The sequence below is a fragment of the Anticarsia gemmatalis genome, chromosome 17 (genome assembly GCF_050436995.1).
Source record: "Anticarsia gemmatalis isolate Benzon Research Colony breed Stoneville strain chromosome 17, ilAntGemm2 primary, whole genome shotgun sequence".
In the NCBI taxonomy this organism is placed as follows: Eukaryota; Metazoa; Arthropoda; class Insecta; order Lepidoptera; family Erebidae; genus Anticarsia; species Anticarsia gemmatalis.
In genome coordinates, this window is record NC_134761.1 from 8,646,862 (window position 1) to 8,662,346 (window position 15,485).

The 15,485-nt window shown below is 36.6% G+C and overlaps 2 protein-coding genes across 6 annotated transcripts in view; one reads left to right on the forward strand and one right to left on the reverse strand.

The window, feature by feature from the left end:
* Positions 1–6,592, reverse strand: part of LOC142979735 (uncharacterized) — a 150,730-nt gene extending 144,138 nt beyond the window's left edge. The window contains exon 1 of the mRNA XM_076124846.1: positions 6,522–6,592. Within this exon, the coding sequence (XP_075980961.1) occupies positions 6,522–6,577 (56 nt within the window). The 5' untranslated portion in view covers positions 6,578–6,592. The remainder of the gene's footprint in view (positions 1–6,521) is intronic.
* LOC142979732 (uncharacterized) overlaps positions 1–15,485 on the forward strand; it is a 95,163-nt gene that overhangs the window by 61,828 nt on the left and 17,850 nt on the right. The window lies entirely within an intron of this gene.

The window sequence follows — 15,485 nt, forward strand, 5'->3', positions numbered from 1 at the left end:
TTTTACTGACGCAAATAGGAGTCTAATTTCAACTAAGCAAATAACTGTTACCTACATACCGCCCTTACAGTAATATTAGTATTGAAAGTTGTATTCTTAGAAGTTATTTGAAACTTAGATATGTACCTACCTAGTAAGACAGAATTATACCCTATAAAATGTCTTTATATTTAGACTAAATCTTTACTAAATACTACTGTTGTGATGTGAATTCAAAATAGGTACATACGTTCGTATCGTTTGAGTTATAATTGCATAACGCAAAGCAAATAATTAACCACATAACGTACTATCCAGGAATACAGTTAACAATAGCAAAAAAAAATCTGTACTTACAACTACTGGCGCTTTATGGCTGAGTCTGACCTTCTTTACTTACTGGAAAAAGTTTTTATGGATAAAAACCATAAGACTTTTGGAAAGTAGTAAAAAGACCAAGGAAAATATCTTAATGGACTAATACCAGCTCGATTCTGCACTACTATCGTCTACCGACATCCGGCTATCAAGAAATTTTACACGAAAATCTGTTTAGCGCCTCTACCGGGCACCGTAGGGACTGTTTTGGCAGTACATTTTAAATGTCAAACTCTCGATACTCGGCAGTACAGACTATTTTAGAATTGCTGTACAGTACCTCGATTCTCTACCACTATCGACTACCAACAACCGACCTGTCATCGAGAAATTTTGTATGAAAATCTGATCAGCGCCTCTGACGGGCGTCGTAGAAACTTTTTTGGCAGTACATTCTAAATGTCAAAATTTCGATAGCTAGCCGGTTTTCGGTAGTCAATAGTAGTAGAGAATCGTGCTACTGATCAGATTTTCATGCAAAATTTCTCGATAACAAGCCAGTTGTCGTTAGTCGATAGTAGTAGATAATCGAGTTACAGAACGTATAGTATGAAGTGAACGAGTACTAATAACCTATGATTATTACTTATTCACGACAAGCGACGTTTGTTCAAACAGTTACCACCTTTAATGACAAGCCACGACAGACGATTGACATTCAATTATAGCAACATAATATCGTGTTTGTAATTCCATGGCGATAGTGGTGTTATTATACTTTAATTTTATCATTCTGTACAAAGGGGAACGGGTAAGGGAGATTAGTTTTCTAGTAATAATGTATTTTATTATGTAAATTGTAAAGGATTGCCTTCGGATTAAAAAAAATTAAAGAATGGATAAATGAAAATCACTCGCAGTGTTGATATAGTAATTAGTACGCAGCAGCATATTAGATTATTGGACTACGAGTATAAAATATATTATTGGACTAAAATTTGTCTGCGACTTAGAAATGGTTTTTGTAGTTTTATTTACACAAAAGTTTTGTTCACAAAGTTCTTCAAAAGAAGTGCTATAAATGACACGTATAACACATAGGTATAGTTCCAATGTATATGTTACTGTAAAAGCCCGAACTGTGGTAAATCCTAAGATTTTCCGGTAAAACCTAAGATTTACCAACTCTCAATGGTAAAAGTCTGAACAAGTTTAAAAACTATGTTACGGTATAATTATATACCGTACAACATACAACAATATGCGTATTTTGTACATACATTTTTGAATCCCCGAGAGAAAACCCTGACAGATTCAGAACAGCCTAATTTTAATAAACAATATTGTAATACAACAAAGTATATTCTTTTGTATATTGGCTATAACGTATTTCACATTTAAAATTACATTGTTTTGATATCTCATGCGAAATTTATACACAGAAAATATTTATACGAGCGCTCATAAATAGTAAATGTTTTTTTTATATCGCTCGCTTGATTGTATTGTTTTCGTACTCGTATTTTGATACGATAAAGGTTTAAAAGTACTTAGCTAAAAATAACAGTTTCATTCAACTACAGTAACTTATATACACTGCCGGTCAAAAGTTTGAGACCAGTTGTCAATCTTCGTCACCAACAAATTATTTCAAGTCCATATGGTAAAGACCTAATTTGAACATCTGTGTATTCTATTGTTATTAGACAATTTCTAAGAACCTTTTCTTTATATATTTTTATCTTATCGTCCTAGAAAGGTCTATTGTTTCAAAACATCAATGAACGCTGCGCAACGACCAAATGGTAAATCATTGTAATTTTTTATGAGCCGACCAAAACATTGAATATTTTGCTTTTGTTTCTTGTTAACTGGAATTTAGGATTATTTAAACGTTTTAAAACATATTTATTACCTGAGTTTTCATGAAGTTAATCTTTTTTTATCTCGTTTAGTCTGAGCTCATCCTTGTGACAGTGAAGACATCTTAAAATGGGAAAAGTGCGCGAAATTAGCAGTGAAACTCGTGCTGTCATAGTTGTTTTACACAACGAAGGCAAATCTGAACGTGAGATTGCCTCTCAATTTAAGTTGTCGAAGACTTGTGTTCATAACGCAATAACCCGATACAAGGAGACTGGCACTAATCAAGATCGTCCGCGGTCAGGAAGGCCGAGAGCTACTACTTCTAGCGAGGTAAATGTAACCCATTAATATCCCACTGCTAGGAATTGGTAATGAGGAAGGGGTTAGGTTAAATCGGCCCCTTATTACAAAAAACGGAGTTGAAATGATTTATTTATAAAAAGTTTATTTTCTGCACAGTAGGCTTGTAAGTACCTACGTAAGATAGAAAATGAATACTGTCAAATGTTGACAAACTCATTAAAACCAGAATCTAAGCAGAAATCTTACAACTAATGCTAAGACACTAAATCCTAAAGTATATTCAAATCGTTTAGCCGCCGAGAATTATCCGATGTCGATGTAGACAATAAAATGTTCGTGTCGGTCGCGCCACAGCCTCCGCCGATAACATCTCCACTGCTATACAAATAGCGCCATTAACCTTAACACCGCTAAACGCGACATGTTGAGAAACACTGCCATCTTCCATCCCACTCGCACCTACAACGCGCAACTGCCCCGTCTCACTCCCTCGTCAACATTAGGAGCATCGCGTGTTTTAAAATAAAGGGTAGATGAATTAAACTGATAAGGCGAGTGCTCGAGTACGTAGTGACATAATGTGTGGTACCTAATTGATAAAATAAACATTAGTCCGCGATGTTTTGTTTCACTCCATCTTTCTTTATTGACGTGCCTCGATTTCTTTGATCGGGTTTGTATAGCTATACTGGATAAATAATCTCCCAATACGTTATGTTTTCCTTGTAGCTTTTAGTATATCTCTATTTTATTTTTCCTCAAACAACCCGCTGTGTGTATATGTATTTAATCAATCTATTTTTTATAGCAGCGTACAGTGAGTACTGTCAAAACAAAATACGTCCCAAAATATTTATTCATTTATTCAAAAACAATCGGAACAATCCCTTGCGGTTAAAAGCGCAGTGCGTACCTATACTCGTTTAGAATCGTAGGTGTTACATTTTTTTCGTTTTAAAACCGCTCGCGGTTAACCGCAGTGAATGCGAGGCCTATATTGTAGTTTTCACTTTTTTTACAAATCGAATGAACCTCGCTCTTTTTAGTTCGTTTTGGAATGAATAATTGAAAACCCCAATACAAATTGTTAGCTGACAGCCAACAATAACACGATGATTGATGAGTGACTATCGCGACTGATAAAAACAATAATAGTTTTATCTTTGGTTTGAACTGTATATAAATGTACGATATACAATCCGAAACACGATAAACAAGGTCTATTTTAAGCAATCCAATCAATATACAAAACCAATATTGTAATGTAAGAAAAATAAGTACGTATTTATATGTTTATCTTATCAAATTCTGTTCAACCAATTTTTCGGGGTTGGCCGCCATCTTTCTTTATCTCTTGGGACCTTTATTCATGACGCTACAGTTTTTATTCGTTAAAGTATCGACATAACTCGTTTACAACTTCCACATGGCATGAAGACTGACACAATCCCCCGCACAGACTATTATTACGTGTTTAATACAAACAGGTTTCTAATTATTACCGAGTGTTTGTATTAGCTTCTAGTTCCCTGAATTGAACCTAGGCACGCTTGAAATTACCTGTGAATGAATCAATAAGCGATATTCTCACGGTCTATCATGCAAATGTTGAATGTCAAAGCGATTGCACGTTACAATCTGTGTGAAAACGATACGTTGTTTATTTCGCACGATGTTATAAAGTATTATGTTTCTTTTATACTTTTATAGATGTTGCCAAAACCAAAAAAGGTCTGTTTTCGATGAATACGTAATGAGTTTTAGTTATATCGTGACTTGTCTACTATATTTATAAAACTGATGATACAAGCATGGTATCACGTTAATGTAAGTATTTGTAAGCCATGCAAACATGTATTTCTCCCAAATTATAAAGTCCCCGTACTTTAGTTTCTGCGGATCATCTGTTTGGCAGTCAGTCACATAAAACGTTGGGTCATATCAACCAGATAAGCCGTTTTTGTGTGAATCCCAAGCAAACAAACCCACCCTTTTCATAATAATGGTACAGTTTAAGTATAAAGCATTCATATTATAGGGGTACGCATACGTCGCTAGTTCGCTACCTACATTATCTAACTACGCTCTCATGATCACATCAAAGGGTTCCAATTTAATCACAATTTGATTAGATTGGAATTGATATTTAATGAGCTTTGTGCGTTCGAACCTAATTATCTTGTCTGATGTCTGAGATGCGATTATTCACTAATACTAATTCCTCAATCAAGCTCTACACACATTGAGTCACTTAACTATAAACGTGTATAGCTGTATTCTATACAAACAAACCTATTGTGTTATTACTATATACACAAATAACGGGTTTCGTATCAAAATATGCAGATAAAAATAAAATAGTGTTATAAGAAAAATATTTTCCAATTTCAACTGAACATTTTGTTCTGAATCTCGTTCGCTAGTAAAAGCTGCGCGGTAAAAAATTAGAGATGTCATGCCCGCTTTCTTTGCGCGGCTACGGTCATAATTTCATTTTCTTCGTCGGGGTAACATGAGGCAACGGAGCTCATTTCATAACCCATAATGAGGCCTCGCGGTCTCTCTCTGTCGGCGCGCGGGGGAGCAGGACGGGCACAGTTATAAAACGGTTCCTCATCGAAGTTTGAGCTCTACGACGCCCGGTGTAGACGCAGTTTTCGGTTAGATAAGTCGGCGGGTGATGTCTTCCGCCCTCGACAAACAGCGCACTACATAAGTAGAAGTTTTCTGCTTCATTTATTAGCAGGCGAATGTCGACGTCGAGCCAATAAAGCGGCGTACTCGCCACCCTCTCCAGACGATTTATGAGTGAAAGTCGTACTAATTCCACTAACAGCGCTCCCCCAATTTGAATGTTAATTTTTAACAATTTAAGACTGTTTAGTGACTTTGTTATGAGTTGAGGCGCGTCTGGTGAATTCGTAATATCCGTCTGTACCTCATTCATTTCAGATTTACGCTTCGAATGGCAGCTGTAAAGGTTGACGTTGTAATGCGATTTTACGATTATTGTACACTGTAAGCACTCGTGTACTGCGAATTAAACCGGGCCTAAATAATTTAGCCTCGTCACTGTCGCCGTCTTACTGCAAACGATTGTGAACACGTCAACAAAAACATGTTTCGTAGAACTCGATTGAATCTCTAAAATATCCATTTGTGAACGTCTCAATCAATTACTGCGCAGGAATTACGTTTTATTGTAGTTCTTTATTCTTTCCAGGTAAGTCGTGGTTTGCGTTCAACACAAATCGGAGGTTTAAATTACCGGTAATTTGCTACCCACGCCCAAAGGTAAGTGCAAATAAGGTGAAAAAACACGAGAACAAGGTATTTGGCAATACACGATATTAATATGCATAAAGGAATTAACATCGTAGGTAGATTTAGCATAATTTAATGTCTTGAATAACCTTTGAAAGTTAAGACATCAGTTATTAACTTAAATGATGGATTAGTCAAGTTATTAATGATCGGACTATCATTTTTTAGATTAAAATTTAAAGTTATTTAAGATGGAAGATAAATAATAGTTATATAACGCTATTATGTTATGCAACGACATTTGTATCAGCGTATTTTGATGACATTTTGATATGTAAAACTTATCTTACAGCAATCTTCAATCTGGAATGCGATAGCCATTTTAATTTTAAACATTATCCGCAACAATTTTATCAAGCATCAATATAAAACGGCATAAAAGTGAAGTCTCAAAATGTTATTTGTGATTCTGATCAACGACTTTATTGTTATTTTGCGTAATAATTTAGTTTCCAAGATAAATATCGTCTGAAGAGCACAAGAGAAATCGAGATAAGATCCATAAAGAAGTTTAATATCAATATTATTCGTATACTATATTTTATACAAACGTTTTGTTCCACGCTGTTTTTTCGTTGTTATTTAAATATACGATATTTAAATGAACTTATTCAGAACGTTTTATTTGAAACTATAAATCAGCGGTGCCACATTTTTTATTCGGATTAGAATATTTATTCGGGCAGTTTATCTCTGGTATTTGTGAATAAACAAAGGATAAATCGCGATACGTTTTACTGTCGGCCATTCGTCGGCCGTGTGCCGGTCCCTGGAGCTCACGTTCCATGTTATTACTCCATAATTGTCGCTATTACCCGTTCCTCCGCTAGTTCCGTTCATTAAATAATTAATTTGGATTGAGGTAAACCATGTCAATACCGCTCCCCAACAGGTATATTGTAACCTTAGCAAATACCCAAATCCGGCGCGAGACTGCTATATTATTTACCCGGGGGTAAATTCCGTGCTTTGATCTCCCCGCTTGCCGACATTTTCTTATACCCTCCGCTTTAATTATTTCGCCTTTGAGCCTCCCTCGGAGCGCGTGGAGTGAATTTTAAGAGGCTGTCACAAAATGGACTCTTAATTACGAGCGGACCCGGTTTTATTTGTAATAATTAATAAGTTTCCCTCAATGCAACGTTACCGCTGTTATTGCGTTAATAATGTGCCGCGATCATCATATTAATACTTAATAGTGTTTGTTCTCTACAATTATTATATTATGACGCTTATTTGACCTGTTAATACTTATATTTTATTATCGTCTCTTAATTTTATTGTTTGGAACCTTTCAATCATCGAAATTCAAATGGTTTACGCAAATAACCGATGGGGATCCGAGCAAGTAATAAGACTAATTCAAACTTTGTTTAATAATATTTATATAACAGAACTTACTAAAAGCAGTTTAACTTTCTGGTTTTTATAAGAGTACGAAAGTGGTGTCTCTTTCATAAAATGATGCGTCAGACATGTGTGTCTCAATATCCTCAATCTCACAACACCTACCTCATATCAACAAAAAATATTGTTTAAAGTTTACATTAAATATTACAATATGACTTGTATGAATGTAAATGATATCTCAGAAATTCGGTCGTAACAAACCGTAAAACGTGTCCGACAATAAAAAATGTTTCGACGATAAACTAACCGGCAGACGCTGCGTTTTATAATTTAATTTGTGATAAGTTTCATTTTAAAAGCGTAGTTTGTATCTTCAATATATAGGAGATGACAGCCAATAATTTTATTGAGGAAGTTACCCCAGGTCGATCGTTAAACGCCGACTGAGGCGATCAAGTTAATCCATTATCATTTTATACCGCCATAAACGTTTCACGACTGCCGTCAACTGTTCAAACTTTATTTGCTATAATTATAAAATTAAAATTCTCAATTGACTTGGGAACTTTCCAAATAAAAACTAAGATTTTAGAAAGATTAAATGACTTGGAGATTTAATCTAGCTCTCAATTATTTTTGATTGGTCGAGGTAAATGAAAAGCATATTTGACCAGTCTACGATATTAAATTCATAATCCATACATAAAGTTCAAGAGAAACAAATCGCTTTAACCTATTATTGAAATAGAATAAAGGCTGAATGGAGTAATAACTTAATAAGTAATTCACCAGATTATTAGCCTGTCGAGTACGTACATTAAGCCGCTGGAATAAATGAGATTGTAATCCCAACAAGGCAAGTTATCCCACTACACACAAACACATGTGAGCGTATTATCATAAATGCGTTATACCAGTTTGTACTGTTTGTAGTCCACGCGAGGAAACTCATCGTAATAAGCTTTGTTAATAAAACAAAGCCGCTACAATAATATTTTAACTTACAAAAGAAAATGTTCACAGTTTATATTCAAAAGAAAATGGAAATTATAACGTAACTTGTAAAATAAGAGTTAGATTTAATAACACTGAAAAGTTTAAGTGAATATAAAGCAGAGTACTGGGATAGCATGACCGTGTCGAAAGTGTGGCGTGTGGGAAGTTTGCGTGCGAATTAGCCGGTAACAACACGGGAGGGCGCGTTAATCCTGTTATCGGGTAGGTATCCGTAACTCGGACCGAGTCCGTGGGCGGAACTACAAGTTTTACCAGCTACAGCTTCTTATCCCCCGGTACACTACACTAGATTGTTCTTCTTTGCGTTAAGTGTCTAGTTGGCTAAGTGGAATTTTAAAGTTAAACTTCTCTCACAGACTGCTTACATACAGAAGAATGTTTTACAAACATTCGCATTGTCAGTGCTCTGAAGTGGTGCTTTAGAAACTGTTACTTTACTCAGTGCATGAGAAATATGTGGATATCTAGGTTAAATCAAATTTTTCACTTTATTCCAGTGGAAGCAATTTGTTTTTGTACAGTAAGCAGCGGAACAAAGGAAAGCTCGGAAAACCTTGTTAACTTTTTAAAGCATTCGTTGGCTTCTCATGCATTATTCAGAACAGCCGGTGAGTACACACCGACACACCGACACACGCATCCGTATGATGTTGTGTGTTTGTCACGCCGCGTACATGTGTCCGCTACTACGAGGATAACATCGCTACCCTCCTCACAATTGACATTTCGCAAAGAGCCCAACCCTTTTGTTGCTCGGATGAAATGTGAATTTCAATGAAAACGAGGTTAAAATTGCTCGGCCCCGACATAGCCGTGAGCCGTAAAAAAGAGATTTCATTACGGTCCATTGTTGCGTTATGATTTTCACGTTCCATTTTATTTTTAAGAATTGCTAAAGCACAAACACTTTTTCATGCAGTTTAACGTTTGTATTACACTGGAGCGTCTCGAAAAGCTTTTAGAACGCTTTGTCGGGAGGGCAATTAACTCTGAGGGTTGTTATTGTGTTTTTCGCTTGCTTTTACTCAATTAAAAATAATTTGAAATAATAGCAACGGTACAAAGACAAGAGCGAGACGCGGCTGGAATAATTTAAGCTCGTAGCGAGCCCCTCGGCGTTAGCATCTTGTTTCATTAACGTGCCCACTGTCTCGAGTAATATTTATATGAGCCGCGGATCATGAATATTTACACACTGTGCCCTTTAAAAGAGCTAATTCAGACAGTGCTCTCACCGTTCATTAAAAAAAAATAGATTATTTAAAGGAGCGGATATATGTAACGTTATTTAATTTAATAGTTTTATTTGGTGGCTTGGAGATACACACACACAAAGGCCCGCGACGTTAAGCTTCTTTTATCTCTCCCCGAGGCGGGATGAAAATCGAGCGTCGATATTGTGCTCGTAAAGGGCGTTTGGACGGGGATAAATAACACGTCGTCGGATCGTGCTCTGCCCGCACCGCTCCGTACCGCTCCGCACCGCGGCACCGCTAGCATCGTTACGTTACACCACTTGCACCTTGTACCGAGTGTACGTACGTATGTATGTACATACTCGTACATGCTGCGGTTAAGCCAACGTGTTTTGTAATTACTTCGTCTGTTCTTCATAAAGAACCGTTTTAATTTACTTTTGCTTTTGTTACGAGTCTCGAAACAGTTATATTGGTCTGGGGTCTCGGTCGAAACTATCATAGGCGAGAGCGTAAATGTTTTGTCATCCAACTATTGTTCGCTCCCTGGGGGGAATAGAGGGAGAACAACAAACATTTCAACCCAATCTTGAATAAAACTGTCACTACATATAACAGCGTTCGTATATTTATTCTTTGAGCTTACGTTTGTTATTAAGAAAGGCAATTGACAATTCATGAGTTGAATGATCGCACACAGAAAGTTATTTATAAATAAACTCATCACTCATTCAAACAAATGTTGATATTAAATGAAAACTAAACATAAATTTTACGCAAAATTAACCATCGTAGCAATGTGAAGCTTATAAAAAAATAAATACTCCGTGTGTATAAAACATAAATCGTAAAATAGAAAGAAGCACTTAACTGAATCTGCGTGTTATTCAACAAATTACGGCGGGTAGTGTGAAAGAGCGAATAAAGAAGATATACGGCCTACAGATATAAATCAGATTATTCTCTCGCAGCCCACTGTGCTTAAATTAAATGGCTTTGAACGAAAATTACGATGTTTTCCAAACGCTTTTATTTTGTTGTTCATTCGTCTGTGGAAATTCGCGAAAAATTGGTGTGAGTATTGAGTAACCAACTACGTATGTATGACGATATATTTATTTGATCCGAAGCTGCAGCGAACATTATGACGCGGAAAATTGAATAAATATGATGTTTGTTCGCGATCCGCGGTTCGAATACGACGTTTATAAATGTTTAAGATCTGTTGATAGTGCTTTCTTTAAGATTTAGTTAAAGTGCCAGAGCGCTGAGATATGTCGTTTGTATTCATGAGATACACGTCGTATCTACTTTACTGCATAATCATTATGTTTTAATGTGACGCGACTAGTTTACTGTCGTTGTATTTGATATCAAGACGATTTAGAAATAAAGTTGACGTGTAGATAATCGTCGTTGTATGAATAGCGGCCTACGCCAGCCGCGTTCATATTGGAAGATGAGTCAGACGGCTCTTCTATTATGAACACGTATTGTGTGAGTGAATGGGCTCACTTTAATAAACATAATTGGTTTTAGGTTACAATTAGTTTCATACGCACTCGTCGCCGACAGTCATTTGCAGTTATATATTATTTTATAAACCATTAACCTCCAAATTTAAACGGCGGCGACCAAATCACGGTCCCTTCTTTTTTATTGCTTTATTTCTCGTGATATTTTATTTGATTGCTTTTTGAGAACCGGTCGTATTATTCACTGAGCGCTGATTTAATATTGAATTAAATATTTGATGTATGTCTATGTTTAAATGTTAATTCACATCGCGTTAAACGATTAGGTATGCTCCGATGCTATAATGTATTGACATTTGTATTTTATGAACTCATTAGGCGCTTCCGTTACATGTAAATTATTCAAGTTGTTCGTATTGAACAAATATGTTAGCACTATGTTTATTAACATCGTAATTTAAGAGTGGCGATTGTTAAAGCGATGATCCGTGAAGTGCATGGTTTCACCCTATCGTATCAGAGAGAAGTTAAACGCATCGAATGTCATTTCCATAATAGGAATCCATACACGCGCGACGCCGCGGGGTGGAAAATATAAGAGTCCCTTTGGCAACGATAAAGGCGTTCCAGATTCAATGCAATTTCGTCGTGTGTCAGTGTCGCTCTCTCGCTATGGCGTGTGACGACGCGCACCGGCTAAGGCGAGGCTGGCTTTACGCGTCTCGCTACTCATTTACAAAGGCCGCCTTGGAACAAAGTTGCATTCTTTTAGTCGTGGCAGTTTCCGACAAGAATCGCTGCACAACCCTACTTAGGTTTTTACTGGCTCTTTTGTAATGAATAAACTCTTTGTTTTAAGAGAAGCGAGCTCAGCTCTCCCGATTAGCATTTCGTTTTCATTGCACTTAAATTTATCTTAAACAGTGTGATCTATGCTAATCTTTTTTACTGGACAATATCATTTGCTATAATAAGAACAAGTCGTGAACTCACAAATCTTCACACGTTTTCTTCTTTCAAAGATTTTTTGATTGTCATGCAGTTTGTTACAACGTGTAAGTTTTCTAGACTACTTTTACGACATCGACCATCCCATCCCTCACTTCATAAGATGGAACTATTGCTATTCTGAAAGAATGCTACATCCTACGTAAAAGACTCCAAAAATCGTTTTAGTCACAAATATCTGTTGATTCGTTAACCATATTATTTCATAAGACCACGAATATACGATTTTTTTATCAAATATCGTGTGTACGTTGACATAAAACTGGTAGATGTTATTTATACGGTTGTCAATATATTGGACGTAGCACGTAGCAGGGTGGACCGGTTCTGCAAATGCTCTATTTACGGCCGGAGCGGCTGCCTTCCTATTTCATAAAATCTATGGCTCCTTTTATATCCCTATTTAGGTAGGAACTTTCCCCCTTGAATAAAAGAGAGCGTTTCAAAGCGCCGCCCGGTATATTAAAAAATATTTTCTTTGCATTTTTCTTCGCTCAAAGTTTTATTTATTTACGAGCGGTATAGGTACGCATTTGTGCTGTAATTTTTCTTTTAGAAATTCTTTAAGATACTCGTTTTGATATATGAGAATTCGACCTTTGTTCACAAAGTTATTTATTAATAATGTGATCGATATAAGTTACGGGCATAAACAAGATCATTGCTATTTATATGTACGTATGTCAAAAGATTAAAAGTTCATTTTGAAGATAGATAAGTTAAAACAAACAAGTGAAATCGTATCAATTGCACTGCGAGTAATAACCATTACGGCGATATTCTGATAAAATTAACAAAGGACAATGCACATAATCAAAACGTTCATATCGAGTTAAATTCTTAATTTATCTTTGTTTGTTCCACATGGTCATATGTCGTGGTTATAATATTTATTTTTCGTGAAACAATGACATATTCTTAAGTGGCCAGTCATATTTTGCTCTAGTAGGTCTTAATCAATAGCTAGACATAAGTACATCCACTGATATCGTTGATTTCCACTACAAATAAAAAACTCGAATGGACATAATAATATAAAACACATTAAAACCCATCTTTCACCCTTAAATTGTAATTGAAACTTGAATTTCGTTTTCATTTATTCCTGTTTTAATTACCATTGCCCGGGGTGACGTCGAGATTTTATTTTTAATTAATCTCGTTCGAATTTCCGAACGAAAGCACGCCAGTATGGAAAGGTTGTCTGATTGTTTTCCTATACCAGATATTCTGCCACTTATTGTTATTCTTTTTATGCGTTTCTCGATTGTATCGCAAATGTACATAATTAAAGAGTATCGCATAAAAAACGTTAATTGCGTTTATGTTGAAAATAAAACCATGTAAACTGAATTAACAGTAATTCTGATGAGTTCTTTTTATCCCATCATGAATTTATTATAATAGTTGCCTAAACAACGTTATAAAGCCGTTGATAATATCTGGATCGTGCGATTAACTTTATCTGATACGAACGCCATTCGAAGCGTGAAGTTTTAACTTTTTATTATAATGTCTAGTTGATGAGTGGAAATACCGCCCGCATTAACAATCTCCAGGGACATTTGGGATTCAAAATACTCAGACCGGTTTCATAACTTTCGAATAAGGTAACAGAAGTTAATTTGAAAATAAAAGCTTTTGTCTGACTTTATTAATTATGTATTTTAATTAAAGTCGCGAACATAATACGTGTTATGAATAATATGTGCTCGTGATCAACGGATTAGGCGATTACAAAGGATTTACGAAGTGTATTTCAACATAATTATTCCTCTAATTATATTTGCACACGTGTGTTTAGTTACAATATTCGTCAGTCACGCTGTTTGATTTTTCTTAGAATCACTATTTAATAAATTCGCCTACATGTAAGAACTTAACTCTGGCGTAGACACTTGTTTTATTCAGTAGCAATAAAAAACACTTAAAGCAGTAGCTTTAAAAAATGAATTTGTTTAAAATAATTTTAGTGCCAGCCACGGTCGAATTTTATTTTGTCTTCGCAGCGAACTTGTTTAACAAGACTTTGATATTTTATTTACGTCGGGTCGCCGCTACGAAAATAATATCCCAAGTTACGTGCACTTTTGACAGTTGCAAAATAATAAATAAATTAAAAAAGTTCTCAGCTCGGGGAGGGTTGAACGTTCGAAATTCGAACATTGAAACAGTAGCGCGGCATCAAATCGAATTGTACAAAGTTAATTACGTCGTGTCAGCCCTGAGTAGGGTACCCACGACCCTTCGCTATGTGAGACCGTGCGGCCCTCGGCCCGATTGTGCTCCTTAATTATTATTTATAACTCGTTACCGCTCTCGTTATGCCACTGTAACTACACCATTTTTTATATCTATCTCAAGTGTACGTTTGCAAAACACAGACTACACCAGAATAATCATTTTGTTAAAAAAATAAAAGTATTTCATACCTCATTAATTTAAAAATATGTACTACACGAAATGGCTGTGTCATAAAAATATTTTTAACGTTGATTTACATAATTTATTGAAAACACGTCGCATCAAAGGAGAGCACGAGAAAAACGGAATGATAATTATTTCCAGTACTCAGCGACCGCTTTCTTTACCTTTGAAAGTTCATTTAAATGATAATTTCCTCTACTAAGAGGGTAAGATGCTGCAGATTTCCTCCTAGTTCTCGGTACAATTAGCCTTATCCGTAATTTTGTTCATTCCTTTTCTTGGCAAAGTTCTTATAAGTCGTAACGCTGATGTGTTCTAGCCCATTAGCTGACACGAACACTCTTTGTCGCCACTTATTCCGCATACCAGAAAATTAATGTTCCGTCTCGGGTAGGTGGTGTATAAACAAGATGGTGGGTGGCTCCGCCCCGGTATTTATTGCTTCTGGCACGCCGCGAGCGCGGCCCATCCACCAGGCTGCCATAAACGCGAGCACTAAAACGTGCCATTTCCCTAAATTATTTTAATGACGTATGTTCCCTCGGTTTAGTGGATTGTAATTCGGTTACACTGTTGGGAATCGTTTCCCGTGCCCCAGTGGACGTATCCGTTGCCAAATATTCACTAGTTTGTGAGATTTAGTCGCGATTTGTCACGGTCGACCGCGTGGAAACTAAATTGTTACAACTTTTGGAAACGATACTGTTATGAGTCAGCCTGCGGGCAGAGGGGACATTGTTTCAAGTCATTAGGCATGTAGGATGGTGTGGCTCGTCGAAACGCTTTCCTTTTGCGGCGCGTGTCGGCGGCGCGACTACAAATTAGTTCCTGCGATGCCGCAATGGAAGATCTTCAAACGACTCCCTTCGGTGTCTTAATCGTACCGGGGCATACCGACGCGCTCATTACACTCTCGCGCGGCACGCTCTTTTGTTCCTGTCGGTTGTGAATTGATTTACTCGCCATTGTGTTGTGGACGCACCGGCACCGACGGCGCACCACGCCGCACTATGCCGCGGCTACACCTCCCTCTGTTGTTTGTACTCGATATGCCCGCTGGCGAGCACTCTACTCGAGCACTATATCTCTACCTCGCTTTATTGAAATGTAAATTGATTCTAAGTCATAAATATTTCTCTAAGTTTCCGTTTATGTAGCCAGTTCGTTTGACAAACAAAAAGATACAACGACAGCTGGCCGGAACCGACCCCTCCTGTTTGGA